Genomic DNA, 22,127 nt, shown 5'->3' on the forward strand with positions numbered 1-22,127 from the left:
ACAGTGTAACTTGTTTAAACTGGAGGCCACCATTAACCTGTAACAGCTATTGTTCATACAACAGTTGCTATGGTGACATCAATCTCCATACTGACATCATCAGTTTCTGTGTTCTATGTCAGTGTTTGATTTCTATTTCATCACCGTAAAAACTTGAGTAATAAGGTGCATATTTTTGTGCAAAAAAAAAATTTTTGAATGTTGGGAATGGGCAAAGTTACATTGATAGTAGAGGAGGTTTAAAAATCTTATGGGGAAAAAAAATGAATGTTGAGGTACCACGCTCTGTTTATGGTAGTCTTTTACTAATAAAAGATATTCATGATTGTAAAAAACAAAGCTCTCACCTACTACAGTGGATTATTTAAGGCTAATTAAGTGTTCAGTTATGGCAGTATTATAAGTTTACATGTATCTACAAGGAAGAAATGAAAGCATTTTTACATTATTTAAAAATGTACAAAATCAATGAATGATTTATTCTGCTAATATGATTTTGTTTCAGATATCCGTAATACATATAATTCGACTCATCCAAGGTTGGTCACACGATCGATGGGACATCATCACAAAATACGGTCCTCTAAAATACAGTGTAATAAATGCACGGCTAAAAGACATTTTAATTATAACTTTCAGGATTTTACCTCTTTATGTTCAAATAAAGTTAAACTTAACAATCTTAGTGACAAAGTGACTTTACACTCCGATCATGTAGGTATAATTAAACAATTAAATAACATTAATGGGACCAAAACAATTACTAAACTCCTTGATATACCCTAACATCATATAAACACAAGGTCGATGTGACCTAACATCATATCTTACACATGTCGATAATAACGGAACCAGTAAGGTGTGACACACATGGCATTCAAAAAAAATCTTCAAGGGACCTAAACACACCTGTTATAACTTACACATACATGGTTAAACATACTAATGTATTTGATGAAACATATACATCATCATATTTCTGTCACAAAATGATGATGGGGTATTCGGCGAATACTGTTCAAGCTAACATCATCCGGGGTTTTGTTGTCCTTGTGGGACTAACACGGTCTAACAATCCGATGGGACTGTAGATATAACTTCGATGAATAGGGGGTATTTTGAGATGAACCCGGGTTCGAGAGTTAGAGGGGTTTTCACTGTGGGACATAACATATTTGAAAGGTAAAAGTAACACCTCCGAAACCCTAACATCATGTTGGCACTTACACCGTCAGTCCAATAAACTAATAAACCTGTAACACCGTTAAATGGTGTACTAATATAACACAGATACTAATCTGTAAATAAACTTAAAAACATTCTCGTACACACATAAAACACAAACACATTAACATTGTTATAACTTAACTCCGAAATCTTTTATAAATTTAAAACATCAAAACTTACAACATGGGACCCTAACATCAAACTTACACATGGGACAATAACATCATCAGATACTTTTAACATTACTCAAATGTAACCATTAACACATTACATTAACATATACATGCTCCAAATATATACATCAAGCAAATTTTTGATGTTCCTTCAATTACCAGGAATAACAGAAAATAAAATGTTTCAACATTACATATAATACATGATGAAACAGCTAATTGTTTTATCCATTGCCATAATTTTAATTTTAAATATAATATCAAACATCATTAGTTTTAATGTGATGGGTGAATTACACAGTAATTACAGTTGCCATGGTTAATAGAAACCTGATAAACATTATGTAAAATGGACCTTGTCAAAGTTCCATTTAGTTGACGGGTAACTCTAACCATCAAAATAACTATGGGAACATAACATTGTGTTTTCATCTGAAGACTTCATAACATCATTAATATGAAATTTCAGGACTGAATTCAGGTCCATCCAAGGAATGTTTGGTATACAGAATAAATTGGAAATTTAAGATCCGTATCTGGACACAACATTAAACAAAGGTTAAAATAATTAAACAAATTAACAACATACTACATTGTGTACAAAAATGAATGGCACATTTTATGTAATCAACATTAACCTGTAACACACTAGTGACATCAATGAAATATACTACATCATAACTCTGTCAATGTCAACATTTATTACAGAAAACCAGTAATAAGTAATCATTTTTTTGTGCAAAAAAAAAATTTGAAGTTGGAATACAGGGAACAGAGGTTTTAACAAAGTCATTAAACACTTTTAATGAATAATGAGTAATCTGTTTATTAGTTCAAAATTAAAACATTAAAAACATCAAATAAACACAACATGGAAAACTTTAAATTTATACAAAACACATAGTATGGTAATTTCAAAATTAAATAAATGAAACACAAAACATTTTATATTTATTTAAAGTCAACATTGAATCAAAAACAATTTAATTCTGTAATAATAACAAACCTGAATCAACAAATACATTGTATTCAAATGGTGTCAAACCAACAGAGCCTAATTTAATATCCTTCCCAAATGTGTTTCACAGAACATAACCAGACTTAAGTCAGGAAAGTCTTAAAACTATACTTCAAATTAATCATTCTCTAAGTTTGAAACCTGAGTAGTAAGACATCCAATAGCATACAAATTATTTTTACCTTAAGGAATAAAAGGTGAAGTATCTATTATAACAGTTAAGTGCTCCAAATTTACAGAACCATCCCTGTACCACAGATTGTATATTTACCATAGCTTTGAGGTGCTCCATATTAACAGATCCATCTTTGTCGACATTAATGGGCTGGATCTTCATCCCCGCCATCTGGGCACTGGCCGGGTTAGTACCGTGAGCTGACACCGGAATTAGACAGACCTGGTACACAAAGGAAGTCATACATTGGTATCTCTGTCCAAGTGAAAGATTTTAGCTGATCAGCATGAAGCTTGGCAAGGACTGAACAGTAAAAATATCTCACAAGGACTGATTGCTTTTTGCACATTTGTTAAAGTTCAAATGTTAAAAATTATTTGCGAAGCCATCATTTTTATGGACCAGAATTGATGACATCATTGACAATGTATGCCATATGTATTGATGATGCCATTTAATGGTCTAGAGTATGTGTGTGTGTAAGATGTATATATAGAAAAGGAGATGCCAGTCGAGACAATAATAGCCAAGTACATAATAATTAATATCTTTACTGAAATGTTCATGGTCATAAATAAAAACCAAAATACCACATATCTGGTTATTTTGACAAATATTTTGATCGACATGAATATCCGGCTATACAATATAGTAAGTAAATAAGTGAATTATTACATTAATGTTGTGATTCAACAATCTATAGGAAGTTGCCATTACAATTTTTAGATGAGAAATGTGTACCTACCGTTCTCTGGGGCTCTCCTTTAGACTTGAGGTAGGCCATGATGGCCCTCAGTCCTGTATACTCTCCTTGGGCACCACTGTCAATAGTCAACAAAACACAATAGTCAACAAAACACAATAGTCAACAAAACACAATAGTCAACAAAACACAATAGTCAACAAAACACAAAACAACAAACAACAAAACACAAAAGTCAACAAAACACAAAAGTCAACAAAACACAAAAGTCAACAAAACACAAAAGTCAACAAAACACAAAAGTCAACAAAACACAAAGTCAACAAAACACAATAGTCAACAAAACACAAAAGTCAACAAAACACAAAAGTCAACAAAACACAAAAGTCAACAAAACACAAAAAGTCAACAAAACACAAAAGTCAACAAAACACAAAAGTCAACAAAACACAAAAGTCAACAAAACACACAAAAGTCAACAAAACACAATAGTCAACAAAACACAAAAGTCAACAAAACACAATAGTCAACAAAACACAAAAGTCAACAAAACACAAAAGTCAACAAAACACAAAAGTCAACAAAACACAAAAGTCAACAAAACACAATAGTCAACAAAACACAATAGTCAACAAAACACAAAAGTCAACAAAACACAATAGTCAACAAAACACAATAGTCAACAAAACACAATAGTCAACAAAACACAATAGTCAACAAAACACAAAAGTCAACAAAACACAATAGTCAACAAAACACAATAGTCAACAAAACACAATAGTCAACAAAACACAATAGTCAACAAAACACAATAGTCAACAAAAACACAATAGTCAACAAAACACAATAGTCAACAAAACACAATAGTCAACAAAACACAATAGTCAACAAAACACATAAGTCAACAAAACACAAAAGTCAACAAAACACAATAGTCAACAAAACACAATAGTCAACAAAACACAATAGTCAACAAAACACAATAGTCAACAAAACACAATAGTCAACAAAACACAATAGTCAACAAAACACAATAGTCAACAAAACACAATAGTCAACAAAACACAATAGTCAACAAAACACAAAAGTCAACAAAACACAATAGTCAACAAAACACAATAGTCAACAAAACACAATAGTCAACAAAACACAATAGTCAACAAAACACAATAGTCAACAAAACACAAAAGTCAACAAAACACAATAGTCAACAAAACACAATAGTCAACAAAACACAATAGTCAACAAAACACAATAGTCAACAAAACATATTAGTCAACAAAAAAACATTAGTCAACAAAACATACAATACATACAATTTGTACAATAACATGTTACATAGAATCAGTAAGTTCAGCGACAATCTAAATTGTCAATGACTTGTACATTTTATACCTTGGTAAAATTTGACATACAGAAAATCCATGTTTATTACAAAAAACACTTAGAGCGAATTCATGGTTGAAATTTTCATTCCATGTCAAGGTTCCTATAAGATATCTGTAATATGTATATAACAAACTATGTTTATAAAAAAAGTAATTTTGTTGGTGACCTGAGGTTTATTATAACTGTGTATTACTGTATGTCTACCATAATGTATGAGACAACCAAGGCCAACTCATGATCAATTTGTACTCTTCTAAGAGAATTTTTCATGGAAAAAGATCTTCCATCTTTATTCAACAGATGAAAAATCTTTCAGAAGGAGAAAGGGTACAGATTGGGTTAACAGAATTTATATTTTAGAAGTGAATGGACATCGATATAGGCTCAGCACATTCCATGCTTGTTCTGACATATTCCTTACCTGTTGGGCTGGAATGAAATTTTATCGTAACCAGTAATTTCACACAAGTCTCGCTCTAATTCCTCAAACATTTCCTTGTATCCTTCTGTCTGTGGTAGAGGTACAAACGGGTGGATGTTGGCAAACTCATTCCACGAACATGGCTGCAGGATTGAAAATATACTTTAATATAATGGAACAATTTATAGATATTGAGATCTTAAATGGGAGAATCAACTTGAAATCTATTGAGCTATAAATGTAGTAGTTTGTTGGTATTTTGCTACAAGAGAGTAAAACACAATTGAAACTGGCTTTTATCAAACTTGTTTAACTCAAGGACTCGTTCAATTTAAAGTGTTGTGTTGGTCTAAGCCAAACATTACACTATTATACTGTATAACATAGATAATCATGGGTACTTTCTGTCATGGCTTCAACTTTAAATTCAATCTGTAGGTTGAAATATTTATGGTAAGCTGATGTCACAGTGCTAAGAATAATGTACAAAACAAACTTCCACTTTTTTTATATTGTAGTTTAAAAAGAACCTCCAAAACAACACACATTTCTGTCATTGGTATACAGTATTAACCAATTAACTCAAATACATGTACATATGTACTCAGATTACTTTGATCATTGCCTTGCCAACTTTGAGTTATCAATGATTGGCTGTATGTCTTTTTGAGAGCATCTCCATAGTGACAGATTAAGTAGTTACTTACCATCATTTCTGTGGTGCTGTTGAGCTTCATTGTACAGGAACCAAGCGGGATCATCGAGTGAACTAATGACAGATCCTTGTTTTCTAAGTACTTCATGTATCGTACAATGTTTGTCTCAGACTGGTATCTGTAGGAAGAAACGACGTAAATATTACCCTTGTCTCAATTGACTCTGTTCCTAAGTAAGAAAATAAAACTTTTAAATAAGAAGCTCTATGCCGATTTCATCAGACAATTATCCATACAAGATCATGATGATAATTAACGTTTTAAACAGTAACTTTTTTGCTCAGACATCTTTGTTAATCTCCTCCAGACATCTTTAGACATAACACACAAACGACCTACCTGTTGAATACTGGATGTTGTAGAAAGGTACTGGTTCTCCTATATGGGGAATTCCTTATACTGGTGGCTGGTTCTGGTCCAAGCTCTTCAGCCAGAGATTCCTTTATAAACAGAGGTACATTTATAAATATTCATGTAACATTTATGATGTTAAATAACAAAACAATATCTATTATTGATGTAATAGTAATTATTATTAAGTTTTATCTGAATGTAGATTCTTGGGAGATTAGAGGACAATTCTTAGGAGAAGGGAAAGTGTTTGAATAATTGACGAAATTCAAAATGTGAAAAATTTACGCATGGTGCATGGCAGATGACGACGGATAAAACATAATAACTATGGGTTATCCTGACCTAAATAAGTAATCCTATACAGTAGCCCATTACACAGCTGTTACTTTGTGATTCTACATCACGTGTAACTTACCGCCGACTCCCTACAACCAACTATCTCCAGTAGGTCCTTCAGGTCTGTCCTCTCCACGGTCTCATCTAGGGACACACCGACCTGGGAAGGGAAAAATTATCTAGGATCTTAAATGAGTGTTTATTTCATATGAAAGTTTATAGAACAAGTCTCAGGAGTTTTAAAAGTCTTAGAAAAATTAAAACTTTTAGATGATGAAAGTCACTCTAGATTATATAACACATGTGACATATCCAAAATATTACATGAACAAAATCACTGGAAATCTGGATATACCGGGTTATCAAGCTGTTTGCTTTTCTCTGCAACATCCATATTTTACAGTTTTATAATATCAGGATAATATTTGTTGATGTTATATTCTAAGTAGGATTCTACCACTACTTAGGGAATGAACCCTACAGCGCTTCTTTATATATTGATTCTGCATTGCAGTCACTTCCATCATCATGGCCTTGTACATTTATCTTTTCAAATCTAGCTACATTGTATATGAATGTCTGAAGGATCTGACTGAGAATGCAAATTTAGTCTTCCTTTAATAGTTTACATTATAACATATATACAGACAATGACTTACATGTCCGTCTCCATAATAACGTAGATTTATCTTTTTTACACTAGCTCTATGAAGAATCTCAGCCTGACCATTCTTTGGCATGAATCGTAGCGTATCAAAACACATCTCAGTCCGAAGGTTGTGTCCGGCTTTCTTGATTCCTTAAAAGATACCAAATAAGCCTTGATTTAGTTTCTTTGCTCCATGAGCATGCTGTTTGATATTTCGTTTGAATACAGCTGTTACATATATTAACTGCCTTAACTAATTACTTATCAAACTACTTGTTCTATCAATTATTCCAGAAATACGATCAGTAATGCCTCTAGTAATATCTAACAGTACTTAACTGTATGATTGAGCTAAAAACTTCTCCATTACATATATGACAGGACAAGCTGATGTTATTAATTCATGTCTGGAACACATTTGTTGTAAGAGTGCATTTTCATCTCTTTTCTGATATTACAGAATTATCTGCCCTTACAAGAAGCTAGGGTTACTTCATATTTATGTGAACAAAATGACTTATTTGCAGAGAAAAAAAAATCTGAATATGACAATCAGTGCCAGCTTTCAAGGGCAGATAACTCTGTGATATGTAAAGATGAAATATACTTTTCTCAAGTTTTTCTATGCATAATCATGAAAATTCTATAGAACTTGAAAATTCTATAGAACTTCAATAATTTAAAACCTACATACGGTAATTAGAATGTGTGATATTGTCCACTTTAGCTGTAACATATGATGACCATACCTTCAGCGAGTATTAGTGTAGCGTGATGGACACGTTTACCGATGTGTGTCAGTCCATCAGGGCCATGGTATATAGCATACATGGCAGACATGTTGGCTAGTAGGGCCTGCAAATATCAATAGGACAAAACTGTGGTCAAAATTATGAAAAAAGTTGGAGCTATAATACTAATCTGAATAACTGATGGTCAACGTTAAGGCAAATATAAATTCAAAGAAGACAAATCAGGACAAGATAATTTATGCAAATAAGCAAATTATTGAAATAACCAATATGCAGATAAAAGGTCCATTGAGTCAAATTTGCAAATTCTGCTTTACATCCATAGCTTGTCCTCATGTCATTATATTCACATTTGGACGATAACTATTACTATGCTGTGTATATCAACTTGTCATAGTCATTCTTAAGGTCCTGTGTGTAACAATTTGTCATAGTCATTCTTAAGGTCCTGTGTGTAACAACTTGTCATAGTCATTCTTAAGGTCCTGTGTGTAACAACTTGTCATAGTCATTCTTAAGGTCCTGTGTGTAACAACTTGTCATAGTCATTCTTAAGGTCCTGTGTGTAACAACTTGTCATAGTCATTCTTAAGGTCCTGTGTGTAACAACTTGTCATAGTCATTCTTAAAGTCCTGTGTGCAACAACTTGTCATAGTCATTCTTAAGGTCCTGTGTGTAACAACTTGTCATAGTCATTGTTAAGGTCCTGTGTGTAACAACTTGTCATAGTCATTCTTAAGGTCCTGTGTGTAACAACTTGTCATAGTCATTCTTAAGGTCCTGTGTGTAACAACTTGTCATAGTCATTCTTAAGGTCCTGTGTGTAACAACTTGTCATAGTCATTCTTAAGGTCCTGTGTGTAACAACTTGTTGTCATAGTCATTCTTCATAGGTCCTGTGTGTAACAACTTGTCATAGTCATTCTTAAGGTCCTGTGTGTAACAACTTGTCATAGTCATTCTTAAGGTCCTGTGTGTAACAACTTGTCATAGTCATTCTTAAGGTCCTGTGTGTAACAACTTGTCATAGTCATTCTTAAGGTCCTGTGTGTAACAACTTGTCATAGTCATTCTTAAGGTCCTGTGTGTAACAACTTGTCATAGTCATTCTTAAGGTCCTGTGTGTAACAACTTGTCATAGTCATTCTTAAGGTCCTGTGTGTAACAACTTGTCATAGTCATTCTTAAGGTCCTGTGTGTAACAACTTGTCATAGTCATTCTTAAGGTCCTGTGTGTAACAACTTGTCATAGTCATTCTTAAGGTCCTGTGTGTAACAACTTGTCATAGTCATTCTTAAGGTCCTGTGTGTAACAACTTGTCATAGTCATTCTTAAGGTCCTGTGTGTAACAACTTGTCATAGTCATTCTTAAGGTCCTGTGTGTAACAACTTGTCATAGTCATTCTTAAGGTCCTGTGTGTAACAACTTGTCATAGTCATTCTTAAGGTCCTGTGTGTAACAACTTGTCATAGTCATTCTTAAGGTCCTGTGTGTAACAACTTGTCATAGTCATTCTTAAGGTCCTGTGTGTAACAACTTGTCATAGTCATTCTTAAGGTCCTGTGTGTAACAACTTGTCATAGTCATTCTTAAGGTCCTGTGTGTAACAACTTGTCATAGTCATTCTTAAGGTCCTGTGTGTAACAACTTGTCATAGTCATTCTTAAGGTCCTGTGTGTAACAAACAACTTAAGGTCCTGTGTGAACAATAGTCATTCTTAAGGTCCTGTGTGTAACAACTTGTCATAGTCATTCTTAAGGTCCTGTGTGTAACAACTTGTCATAGTCATTCTTAAGGTCCTGTGTGTAACAACTTGTCATAGTCATTCTTAGGTCCTGTGTGTAACAACTTATTCTTAAGGTCCTGTGTGTAACAACTTGTCATAGTAACAACTTGTCATAGTCATTCTTAAGGTCCTGTGTGTAACAACTTGTCATAGTCATTCTTAAGGTCCTGTGTGTAACAACTTGTCATAGTCATTCTTAAGGTCCTGTGTGTAACAACTTGTCATAGTCATTTCTTAAGGTCCTGTGTGTAACAACTTGTAGTCATTCTTAAGTCATAGTCCTAAGGTGTGTGGTAACAACTGTCATAGTCATTCTTAAGGTCCTTCAATGTGTAACAACTTGTCATAGTCATTCTTAAGGTCCTGTGTGTAACAACTTGTCATAGTCATTCTTAAGGTCCTGTGTGTAACAACTTGTCATAGTCATTCTTAAGGTCCTGTGTGTAACAACTTGTCATAGTCATTCTTAAGGTCCTGTGTGTAACAACTTGTCATAGTCATTCTTAAGGTCCTGTGTGTAACAACTTGTCATAGTCATTCTTAAGGTCCTGTGTGTAACAACTTGTCATAGTCATTCTTAAGGTCCTGTGTGTAACAACTTGTCATAGTCATTCTTAAGGTCCTGTGTGTAACAACTTGTCATAGTCATTCTTAAGGTCCTGTGTGTAACAACTTGTCATAGTCATTCTTAAGGTCCTGTGTGTAACAACTTGTCATTAGTCATTCTTAGGTCCTGTGTGTAACAACTTGTCATAGTCATTCTTAAGGTCCTGTGTGTAACAACTTGTCATAGTCATTCTTAAGGTCCTGTGTGTAACAACTTGTCATAGTCATTCTTAAGGTCCTGTGTGTAACAACTTGTCATAGTCATTCTTAAGGTCCTGTGTGTAACAACTTGTCATAGTCATTCTTAAGGTCCTGTGTGTAACAACTTGTCATAGTCATTCTTAAGGTCCTGTGTGTAACAACTTGTCATAGTCATTCTTAAGGTCCTGTGTGTAACAACTTGTCATAGTCATTCTTAAGGTCCTGTGTGTAACAACTTGTCATAGTCATTCTTAAGGTCCTGTGTGTAACAACTTGTCATAGTCATTCTTAAGGTCCTGTGTGTAACAACTTGTGAACAAGATAAGACAGAGTAGTTTGTTTGGTTCCATGATGTATATCAAAAGAAATTGACTGATTAAATCACAGTTCAATGTATGGACGTGTCGACTAGTTAATAAACTTCCACAGAAGATAGAAAGTATGACAGTGATTTTATACAATAAGTATCAAGGATGCAATAATACATGTAGGTGAATTACCTGAGCTGTACATATATTACTGGTAGCTTTATCTCGTCGAATGTGCTGTTCTCTTGTCTGAAGGGCTAGTCGGTAGGCGTCATTTCCATTGGCATCTCTTTACACACAAAAAGTATGATTCATCAGAAAAAATTTCTTTCAGGGATATACATTATCAACGTGACTTTAAAGCATTTCAAAAATTCAAAGTTGAAACCGAGGGGAAGCCAAATTGAATGTTTATGAAATTTGAAAAAGATCGTGAAAATTGTATTAAAGGTATATTGAAAGCAGGCATTAGCCCTTACCTGACCACATTTATTGCCAATTAGGTAACTACCAAAAACTAACTGCTAAGTATAACACTGTAAAAACTTTTATTTATCTAACAATTAATTTATGAAACCCAATTCTTCAAAGTCATTATCCACTTATGTTGACTTGAATACATGAAAGTATGATAACCATGTAAGTTTCTCTATTTGATTTCTTTTGTTAATTGATTAATGGCTTACTCTATGTAATAATATTGTGAAATGTAAGCCCAAATTTCTGCCTATTTTTTTCAATTTTTAACTTCCCTGGGCACTTATTGGGTCAAATACAGTACCATTATCTATCATCTTACCTGGTAACTCCTATCATCCTACCAGGCATGAGTCTCATGAACCTATTACGTGTGGAGAAGAACCCGGCATGTGGTCCCCCATACCCCATAGGGATACCCATCCTCTGACTGGAGCCGACAGCAATGTCCACACCGAACTCTCCGGGAGGTCTAAGGATTGTCAGGGCGAGCAAGTCTGTAGCACACACGACCAGGGTCTAGAAAAGTTTACAAAATTACCAATTACAATGTAACTCAAATTACCAGGGTCTAAGAAATTTACAAAACAACACAAATCAACTAAAACTTGAGAAAGTTAAAAGTTTACACTATTTTCGTGGCAACTTAACTTCGTGTTTTTATATACGATTTAAGGATTGTTAGATTGCATTTATTGGATATATAAATGCAATCTCGGTGGCAGATAAATAGAATGGCGCCCGTTATGCAGTCTAACAATCCTTTAATTGTTATATTTACATTTTACTTTCTAGTTCAAAGTAAAACATAATTTAAATGCAAGTGAACATTTGAATTTCCCGCTTCAGCCATTTAACTTCAACAGCCAAGTTCAATGTGATAAAATATAGTCTCTATAAAAATTGAAAAGATAACAAAATGTCAATGTTTTCAATAGCTATTTAATTTACTTTCAATTATGCAGACATTTTAAATATTTTTTATAAGTTTCATAACCAAACTGGTTCATTCAACTACAATGTCAATTTTCCTGCACAGACTAACATTGTATCAGCAAACAAGACTCACATCCATTTATGTAGATATTACTACACCAAGTCTAGGCTGCATTTATTGGCTCATAATGCAGATCACGATTATCATTAGAGTAAATTGAGTCGCTGTGGCAAAATGTAAATATATAATTATGTGTTTGCAGAGATTAAATTTTGTGATCTAGACTTTTGGAGTTTTACTTTATCTGTACAATGTATCTCTAAAAGTTTCGAGTCAATTTAGTTTTATGATCTCTTATTGTCCGTAAAATCCGCAAACTTTGAAGGCATGCAAAAGTCAGCTGATTGACAGTATTGACCATGTTTTCTCTTGGTTTTTTCCCCTTAATGCTTTTGTCTTAAATCAAACACTAAACTCTTAAGGCCTTTACCATTTCTTATAGAGATCCAGGGGAATACATGAAGTTTGAGAAATATCCATGCAAGAAATTTTATGAGAAACTATTTTTCCTGTCACATATCACTAAAAAATCAAATTATAAAGCTGAAATAGTCTATGCTAATTAAGACAATGAGACAATGATATTTACCCCATTTGCGTGTGCTTTCACCACTAATTCCGTATGATCAAACACACTGCCGTCAGTATCAGGGTACTGGATTAACACACCACAAACATCACGATTGGATAGGTCCATATCATTCCAGTCGACTCTCTTCACCTCGATACCAAGAGAACTGAAACACGAACATCGACAAAGCATTTATCGCACACTGACATTCACTTATCCAGGTAGAGGATTTACACATACAACCTTTTTCAAAATTTCCTATAAAGAATAATTTTTTCTAACTTAATAGTTTACCCTCACTTTTATTTAGAAACTATTGTTTTTACATATATCATTTGTTAACCAATTCACAAACTCTTTCAATAAAGAAATTAAGAAAATTTAGCTCTTTCTTATACTAACTTATTATATAATTGAATTAATTTTAGAACTTGGCATTAAATCTGAAGGCCAACATGGTCATAACTATTTATGGAACATATATGAGTTGTATAAATTTATAAATTAAGATAAACAAGGACATAGTCATTCAGATCTCCCTCCAATGGAGATATCAAAGCTGAAGTAAGCTTGATTGTGGAGACTTATGTGTATGAAAAACAAGAGGCCCAGAGGGCCTGTATCGCTCACCTGGTTTGTAATGCCAAGTAATGTTCTGAATACAGGTTCATTGTTTCTTTTCTGAAGGAATTTTAATATAAACCTCTAAATCCCCTATTGGGCCCCACCTCTCCTGCCCCCAGGGCGTCAGAGCCAAAATTTATACAAGTTCTGTTCCCCTTCCCCCATGGATGTTTGTGGCCAAATTTGGTTACATTCCATTCAGAACTCTACGACTAGTAGCGATTTAAACAATTTACCTCTATTTCCCCTATTGGGCCCCGCCCCTCTTGTCCCCTGGGGGTCAGAGCCAAAATTTATACAAGTTCTGTTCCCCTTCCCCCAAGAATGTTTGTGGCTAAATTTGGTTACATTCCATTCAGAACTCTATGACTAGTAGCGATTTAAAGGATTTACCTCTATTTCCCCTATTGGGCCCCGCCCCTCCTGCCCCCAGGGGACCAGAGCCAAAATTTATACAAGGTCTGTTCCCCTTTCCCCAAGGATGTTTGTGGCTAAATTTGGTTACATTCCATTCAGAACTCTATGACTAGTAGCGATTTAAAGGATTGATCTCTATTTCCCCTATTGGGCCCCGCCCCTCCTGCCCCTGGGGGATCAGAGCCAAAATTTATACAAGTTCTGTTACCCTTCCCCCAAGGATGTTTGTGGCTAATTTTGAATACAATCCATGCAAAACTCTAAGACAAGTAGTGATTTATAGAATTTACCTCTATTTCCCCTATTGGGCCCTGCCCCTCCTGCCCCCGGGGGGTCAGAGCCAAAATTTATACAAGTTCTGTTCCCCTTCCCCCAAGGATGTTTGTGGCCAAATTTGGTTACAATCCATGTAGAACTGTATGACAAGTAGCGATTTAAAGGATTTACCTCTATTTCCCCTATTGGGCCAGGTGAGCTAAAAACAGGAAAAATGAAGTTGAGCTAAAGAAAGATGGAGTATAATTCAAGTAGAGCGGGGCTGCAATTGTTGAATCAGGTATACAGCCTTGACATTTATATTAGACTATATACACAAAGATGAGTTGAGTTTTGCAAAGTAACATTTACCATTTACCATGATATTTTCAGCAATGTTTCCATGGTAACGGAAAAAGTGCAAAAAATGAAAGCCTAAAAATAGCAAAAGGTACTACTAAACCATAAAAAGAATGTGTCTATGAAGTTTCGTGGAAATATCTCTGCTGGTTTTAGAGTTGTGCTCCGGAAACGATTCTTACACAAAAATCTGCCATTTTCAGCAATTTTTCCATGGTTACAAAAAAAAAGTACAAAAAGTGAAAACCTTAAAATAGCAAAAGGCACTACTAGACCATAAGACTAATGTGCCTATGGAGTTCCGTGCATATATCTCAACCGGTTTTCCAGTTATGCTGCGGAAACGAACCTGGTACAAAAACATAATATTTTCAGCAATGTTTCCATGGTTACGAAAAAAATGCAAAAAATGAAAACCTAAAAATAGCAAAAGGCACTACTAGACCATAAGACCAATGTGTCTATGAAGTTTCATGGAAATATCTCTGCTGGTTTTAGAGTTGTGCTCCGGAAACGATTCTTACACAAAAATCTGCCATTTTCAGCAATGTTTCCATGGTTACAGAAAAAAGTACAAAAAGTGAACACCTTGAAATAGCAAAAGGCACTACTAGACCATAAGACCAATGTGTCTCTGAAGTTTCGTGGAAATATCTCTTCTGATTTTAGAGTTATGCTCCGGAAAGGAACCTGATACAAAAATATGATATTTTCAGCAATGTTTCCATGGTTACGAAAAAAATGCAAAAAATGAAAACCTAAAAATAGCAAAAGGCACTACTAGACCATAAGACCAATGTGTGTATGAAGTTTCGTGGAAATATCTCTACCGGTTTTAGAGCTATGCTCCAGAAACCATTCGTACGGACGGATGGACAGACGGACGGACTGACGCAACCCATTTGTATATCCCCCGCCAACTTCGTTGGGCGGGGGATAAAAAAGATGATCCAGCCTGCTTTTTCAGAATTTCCTAAAACCTAAGCTATAGAATTTCATATAGTATGAAGTATTTCTCTTAATATGTACTTGGTCTTAGCCTTCAGCCAACAATACCCACTTTTGTTCCCCAATCATAACAGGATGTATTTTCAAAGTATACTTTTGATATTACAAATTAAGTAGAAATTCAGCTTTGCATGTGGTCGAAATGATCCATGTTGACTCACCTTGCTCTAGTTTCTACAACTCCTATTGTCTGTGGGTGACATTTTCTGTCTATGTAAAATTTTCGGCGTTTGTTATGTCTACAAAAAGAAAGAAATTATAGCAATTTCATGCATACGATATGTCATTCTATTGGTTTCCTTAGAAATTTTTACCTCTATTACAATTAAATGTAATGTTAATAAATTATCCTGAATTAACTCAACATTTGGTAAAACTATTTAAGATAAAAGGAAATATAATGTCTGTTAACATTAGTAATTTTAAGTTAGAAAGCAGTTGCATCAATTGCTTAACAATTGAGTAATGATTCATAAACTAAATTATCTGTAATTTCATGAGATCATCAAGCAAGGTTGATGGATTTATTGTATCAAGATGCTAGCTATTCCATCTTTGAACATTAGACTTACCTCCCTTGCAAGTAGGTATACATTATGACAGTAATTTTTGAGGTTGTTTTCTCTTTACAAAAAGTATGATGTTACGCTTGCGAACACATGACTAAATAATCAATACCTACCTACAAGGGCAGATAACTTTGTAATATACAAATACAAAATTGTTAACCAATTTTAGAGTTTATTTATACCAAGTAATACCTGTAACAGAGACCCATAGCCTCAGCTGCGGCCGTAGCCTCGTCCAGTAGAGAGGCGTTGGCCACGGGCAGACGGGTCATGTCACAAACCATGGTCTGGTAGTTAAGGAGACATTCCAGTCGGCCCTGGGCCAGCTCCGCCTGGTACGGCGTGTACTGTGTTGTCCTGAGACAAAGTAAACAAACATGTATAGCACTGTCTTACCTGAAATGTACATAAAGTAGGTCACAGTGACTCAGTTGCAACTAAATATCATTCAAAACAGTTTCCAGTAGTGCAGAAAACAGCTTCAAATATACCTAATTAAATTTAAGTTTGGACCTTGACCTTTGTTCTGAAAATTTTCATTTGATTTCTTGAATATTAATTCCACTTTTTTTTCTAATAAATACCACAACAAAATATCCTTTGTTAAAATGCAATATGCTAGATATCTTTAAAATATTCTTCAGACTCTTAACTTTTTTAATTTTTTACTCTTTTACCTGATACCATGACCTTTGAGACAAATTGTTTCAGTAACAAAATATTTGCTTTACAATTCTAGGCTCGTGGTATCTACATCTACCAGGTAGTTACATATTTAATATCAGAGTATTGTTTTCGATTTCTAGATGTAAATTGTATAATATAAATGCTCCACAGGTAGATAAACAGTGACAATTGTAGGGCATCTGTAATTCAATACCCTAATTACATACCATCCTGGGTTCTCAAACATGTTCCTGAGAATGGTGTGAGGTGTGTATGTGTTGTAATATCCAATTCCGATGTAACTTCTCCAGACATCATTTTTACCAGCAATGTGGTACAGCCTCTCAATTAGCTCCAATTCACCTATAAATAGTAACAAACAGAGAAATCAATGATATAACTTTCATTTTCACACACAAACCAATGATGTAACTTTTATTTTCACACACAAACAAATGATGTAACTTTCGTTTTCACACACAAACCAATGATGTGACTTTATTTTCACACACAAACCAATGATGTAGCTTTTATTTTCACACACAAACAAATGATGTAGCTTTCATTTTCACACACACGCCAATGATGTAAAAACTTTTATTTTCACACACACGCCAATGATGTAACTCTTATTTTCACACACAAACCGATAATATAACTCTTATTTTCAAATACAAACCCATGATATAGCTTTCATTTTCACATATAAACCAATGCTGTAACTTTTATTTTTCACACACAAACCGATGATGTAGCTTTCATTTTCACACACAAACAAATGATGTAACTTTTATTTTCACACACAAACCAATGATGTGACTTTATTTTCACACCCAAAAACCTATGATGTAGCTTTCAGTTTCACACACAAACCAATGATGTAGCTTTTATTTTCACACACAAACAAATGATGTAGCTTTCATTTCCACACACAAGCCAAAGATGTAACGTTTATTTTCACACATAAACCGATAATGTAACTCTTATTTTCACACACAAACCGATAATATAACTCTTATTTTCACACACAAACCGATAATATAACTCTTATTTTCACACACAAACCCATGATATAGCTTTCATTTTCACATACAAACCGATGATGTAGCTTTCATTCTCACACACAAACCAATGATGTAACTTTTATTTTCACACACAAACCAATGATGTAGCTTTCATTTTCACATACAAGCCGATGATGTAGCTTTCATTTTCGCATACAAACCGATGATGTAACTTTTATTTTCATGCACAAACCGATGATGTAGCTTTCATTTTCACACACAAACCAATGATGTAACAATCAATTCCTAATCTCTAAGGCAGATTATGGCATAACATGTAAATTAAGATAAAATATGTAAATTATACATTCAATTCAATATTTCCTGTATTTCATCTTAAACTGCAGAACTCTATCTCAAAACTGATTTTATTCTATATTTTTCATAAATTAAACTGAAATATATAATACCATATGGCACAAGTTGAAAATTAAAATATTCTCTCACTTTAAACTTCAGAACCAGATGTAGATATTACATATATTGTATTTCTAATTAAGTTTAAAACCATCGATCAATTTTGTAGATATGATGACTTGCAAACAATCTATACCTGTACATGTACAATGTTAAGAATAAGGGTATGTTTTAAACTGGAAAATTCCCCTTTCTTTGAAGTTTGAAATATGTTGTTTTTAATAAAACAAATTCTTTATTAAAGCAAATATTATTCACATGAAACTGGAAAAAATACAGCAAATTTTCTCGGGTGAAGTGGCCTTATATATATATATATATATTATAAGCACAACGGATGTAGGTACCTCTCCTAAGTTGAGTTTTAAACCTATTCACCCATATAAAGACACATTTGAATGTTAACTCTTCTAAGACTGGAATGTTCCATTATGAAATTTTAGGGGTACTGATTAATTAAAGAGACGTGCATCTTTAACTTATATACAACACTGAGTCATACACATAGGTGTGTTTCATAACCGACTTTTAATGGGTAGATCCACAAAATGACTCATTAAGATCTCCGTCAGGTAACAGAAATATCCAATGTTCTTTAGTAGCCTTGATTATTTTCTGTGCATCTTTTTTTCCTTGATAGTTGATAGAAACATTATGAATTATGCAGTGATTGAAGTTTCCTGACTGATGTTTATATAATGTTTGTACATGTTACACATAAAATCTTTACTGAAGAATTATTTCATTTCAGCTAATTATATGGATTATGAAATCAGTTAAAAGAAGATATTACTTATGACAATAAAATATCAAGAAATATACCATGTAAGCATAAACTTCTAGTTACATGTATCAACAAGAAGAGGCATAAAACACTCATTAATTCTTATTATTTAGACATTTTAAGTGGTTAGATCATCGATAACAAAATGTATGTCGTTTTATTTCCAAAAATAGATTTGACAATAAAAGCAAAATTACAATACAGTGCAATACTAAAACAAATGTCAAGGTAAGCTACATATGAACATGATAAACAGATTATTCTTTACACGCATGTGTTACCAACAAGTATTGTTTATGATTTTATGAATAATTCATGAATAATTTAAAATTTAGTGTACATATTTAAACTGTTAATGATACTCAGCAGTAGTACTTTGGAAGGTTGGGGGGGGGGGGGAGGGGGATAGACAGAATTTTGACATTGGCCTTTTTTCATAGTAGCCCCCTACTCTTCAAAAAATTTCTTAATATTTCTTTGTTAATGGGACCTTGAAATCAGCCCAAATCTTAAAAAAGTGCTCCCTACAATACTTGTGTATTAATTGTAAGATATCCAATATAAACCAAACAACTACAAAATGTTCATGTATGTCTATTGTTTTATATATAGTTTTCATGAATATAACTTTTAATTAAGATGAATTGTTTAACCACTATAGGCAGATTTAGCCTTGAGTACAGGCGGTGAGGTAATACAGATATATGGACATATATTTTAGTACTGTAACAGCCCTATTGGGTACACATGAACAGATTTTATTTGTATAGACAACATGCATATTTGGTCTGTCACCCTTGAAATTTCATAATGCACCATATGCATTATACCCTTATTATAAAGTAGAATCCAAAGGTTTTTTTGGGGGATAGATATCGCCATGATCAAGTTAAAAACTTTTTATAACAATAAACTCAAAAGGTAGTTATATTATTATGAATAATAATATAAAAAAGGTTTAAAGCCTATTATTATTATCCTTGAAAAAATTCAAAACAAAATTTATATTTACATTGTTTATAAATAAAATAACCTGCCAATTCCAGGTTCAGAAATAATTGTGTCTAAAAACAGCCTACTTGATAATTTGCACAAACGTTGGTCACTTTTACCAACTCTTATCACAGACTCAAAACTATATTTTGGGGCCAAACAAAGGTCAAGTTTAAGATAAATGATCCAAGGCCACACACACACATATTTCTGCACTGTGTCTCGAGTGTCCAGTAGGGTGTCCGAGCGGGCAGTGACTGACCTAATTGTGGATCCAGTTGTAACGGCCTGTCCATTAAAATGTTCCCTGGTACCGCCTGGTTAATCAGGTCATTGACGTCCTAAAAAAATTAATGAATTTAACATAAATACAATTGTATGTTTGAACACTTTTTCAAAATCTTACTACCGCATTTTTCCTCAGTGAAATTGATTTTGAATAAATTAGCACTACGATTAATCCCTATATGCAATATTAATCACAATTACCAAGTGAGATGGTTATTTTAAAGACATGCAATATCTAAACATTTATAGTTTACAATATATTTGCAGCATATTTAATATTTAAAAGTCATGTCAGTTAAACTTATTGCTATTTATTTTAGATTATCTGATAATCTTTAAAAGGACTTTGATCATTATAATTTGATTATGTCATAAAAATAACTCATTACAGTCATGATGCACATGATAAACTACAACCTTTGAACCTTTTTTATATATATAGGTAAATATATAGTCAATGTCTATGTGACCTAGTTTTTTTTTTACCTAACAACTTAATATGCATGCCTGTATATATAAATATACTAATTAGACCCAACAATGGCACCTACAAATTCAAGCAAATAAGGGCCGCTTAAAAGATCAGTAAGGAAACCTACATATGTACAGCTAATACATTTAATTTGAACTTTGAAGTAAGTTGAATTGAATCCTAAAAGATAGGGAGGGTGCTTATAGGGATGGAGATTGGGTGGATTACGGTATGTTGATACTACACAGGTTTGTAATGCTCATCTTTCACCTAGACAGCCGAGGTTCGGTTCCTGGCATGGATGTGAAAAGGTCAGAAGTCACCTGTCTGAACACGTGGGTTTTCTCGGGGCACTCTGGTTTCCTCCTACACTAAGATCCCTCGCGCTCTTACATCCGAATCATCAAGAGTGATTTACATAACTTGTGTGACTTGTTTCTCAATCGATGTCAAATCAATTAAGTTTTTGTTATATTGATTAACAGTGAATACTATGTCCGAATCCGCCAGCTTAAAGTCAGTGCAAACATCAGAATATGTCATCTCTTTAATAAGCATATTTCGCCCCAGATGGCTATGAGTACCAATGTCACATTCATATCACAATGATCCTATATTATGTAACAGTGGGGTGAACTTTAGAACTTTGGAATCCATGACTTCCTCGTATAATGATCAATCTAAAATGCTACTCCAAACAATAAACTGTGAATATAAGCCCTAAATGAACTGAATGGAGGCTTAAATTGTACTAATCAGCACCCCACTCATTGAGTAGAACATTTAAAGTATTGTATATATCTGTTCTCATGAAATAAATAGAAATATTCAAACTATATATTGTACAATATATATAATTAACAATTAAAGTGATATTGTTGGTCCATTGAGATTGGTTATAACCACATTTACTGTAATATATGTCACTGTCCATGCACATGAGTAAGAGAGGGTGTTAACTTCAGTAATTATGGTAAATAATTAAATAATTATCTGATCATGAGTGTACATACATGTGTGTATACAGGTTATGTGAATCTTTGTGTTACAGGTTTAGCCAATTCACACCACAATTCACACGCTGCATGGCTTCATCTCCGATGTTTGTCTGATCTAGGGCCTATACCCTGTATGTTGGGGTTGATGATGTTTGTCTGATCTAGGGCCTATACCCTGTATGTTGGGGTTGATACATGGCTCCATCTCCAATGTTTGTCTGATCTAGGGCCTATCCCCTGTATGTTGGGGTTGATGATGTTTGTCTGATCTAGGGCCTATACCCTGTACCTGTATGTTGGGTTGATGTTTGTCTGATCTAGGGCCTATACCCTGTATGTTGGGGTTGAT

At 33.8% G+C, this 22,127-nt stretch overlaps 1 protein-coding gene across 1 annotated transcript in view; it reads right to left on the minus strand.

Annotated features, from left to right (window-relative positions):
- LOC138326461 (glycine dehydrogenase (decarboxylating), mitochondrial-like) overlaps positions 1–22,127 on the minus strand; it is a 43,554-nt gene that overhangs the window by 19,028 nt on the left and 2,399 nt on the right. The window contains exons 2-17 of the mRNA XM_069272563.1: positions 20,283–20,361; positions 16,990–17,125; positions 16,289–16,453; positions 15,689–15,766; positions 12,882–13,029; positions 11,618–11,814; positions 11,011–11,107; positions 7,911–8,016; positions 7,172–7,311; positions 6,592–6,672; positions 6,162–6,262; positions 5,814–5,940; positions 5,107–5,249; positions 3,339–3,414; positions 2,656–2,815; positions 1,228–1,253 (exon numbers count right to left, since the gene is read on the minus strand). Of these exons, the coding sequence (XP_069128664.1) occupies positions 1,228–1,253; positions 2,656–2,815; positions 3,339–3,414; positions 5,107–5,249; positions 5,814–5,940; positions 6,162–6,262; positions 6,592–6,672; positions 7,172–7,311; positions 7,911–8,016; positions 11,011–11,107; positions 11,618–11,814; positions 12,882–13,029; positions 15,689–15,766; positions 16,289–16,453; positions 16,990–17,125; positions 20,283–20,361 (1,860 nt within the window). The remainder of the gene's footprint in view (positions 1–1,227; positions 1,254–2,655; positions 2,816–3,338; positions 3,415–5,106; positions 5,250–5,813; positions 5,941–6,161; positions 6,263–6,591; positions 6,673–7,171; positions 7,312–7,910; positions 8,017–11,010; positions 11,108–11,617; positions 11,815–12,881; positions 13,030–15,688; positions 15,767–16,288; positions 16,454–16,989; positions 17,126–20,282; positions 20,362–22,127) is intronic.

This window comes from Argopecten irradians, chromosome 6 (genome assembly GCF_041381155.1).
Source record: "Argopecten irradians isolate NY chromosome 6, Ai_NY, whole genome shotgun sequence".
In the NCBI taxonomy this organism is placed as follows: domain Eukaryota; kingdom Metazoa; phylum Mollusca; class Bivalvia; order Pectinida; family Pectinidae; genus Argopecten; species Argopecten irradians.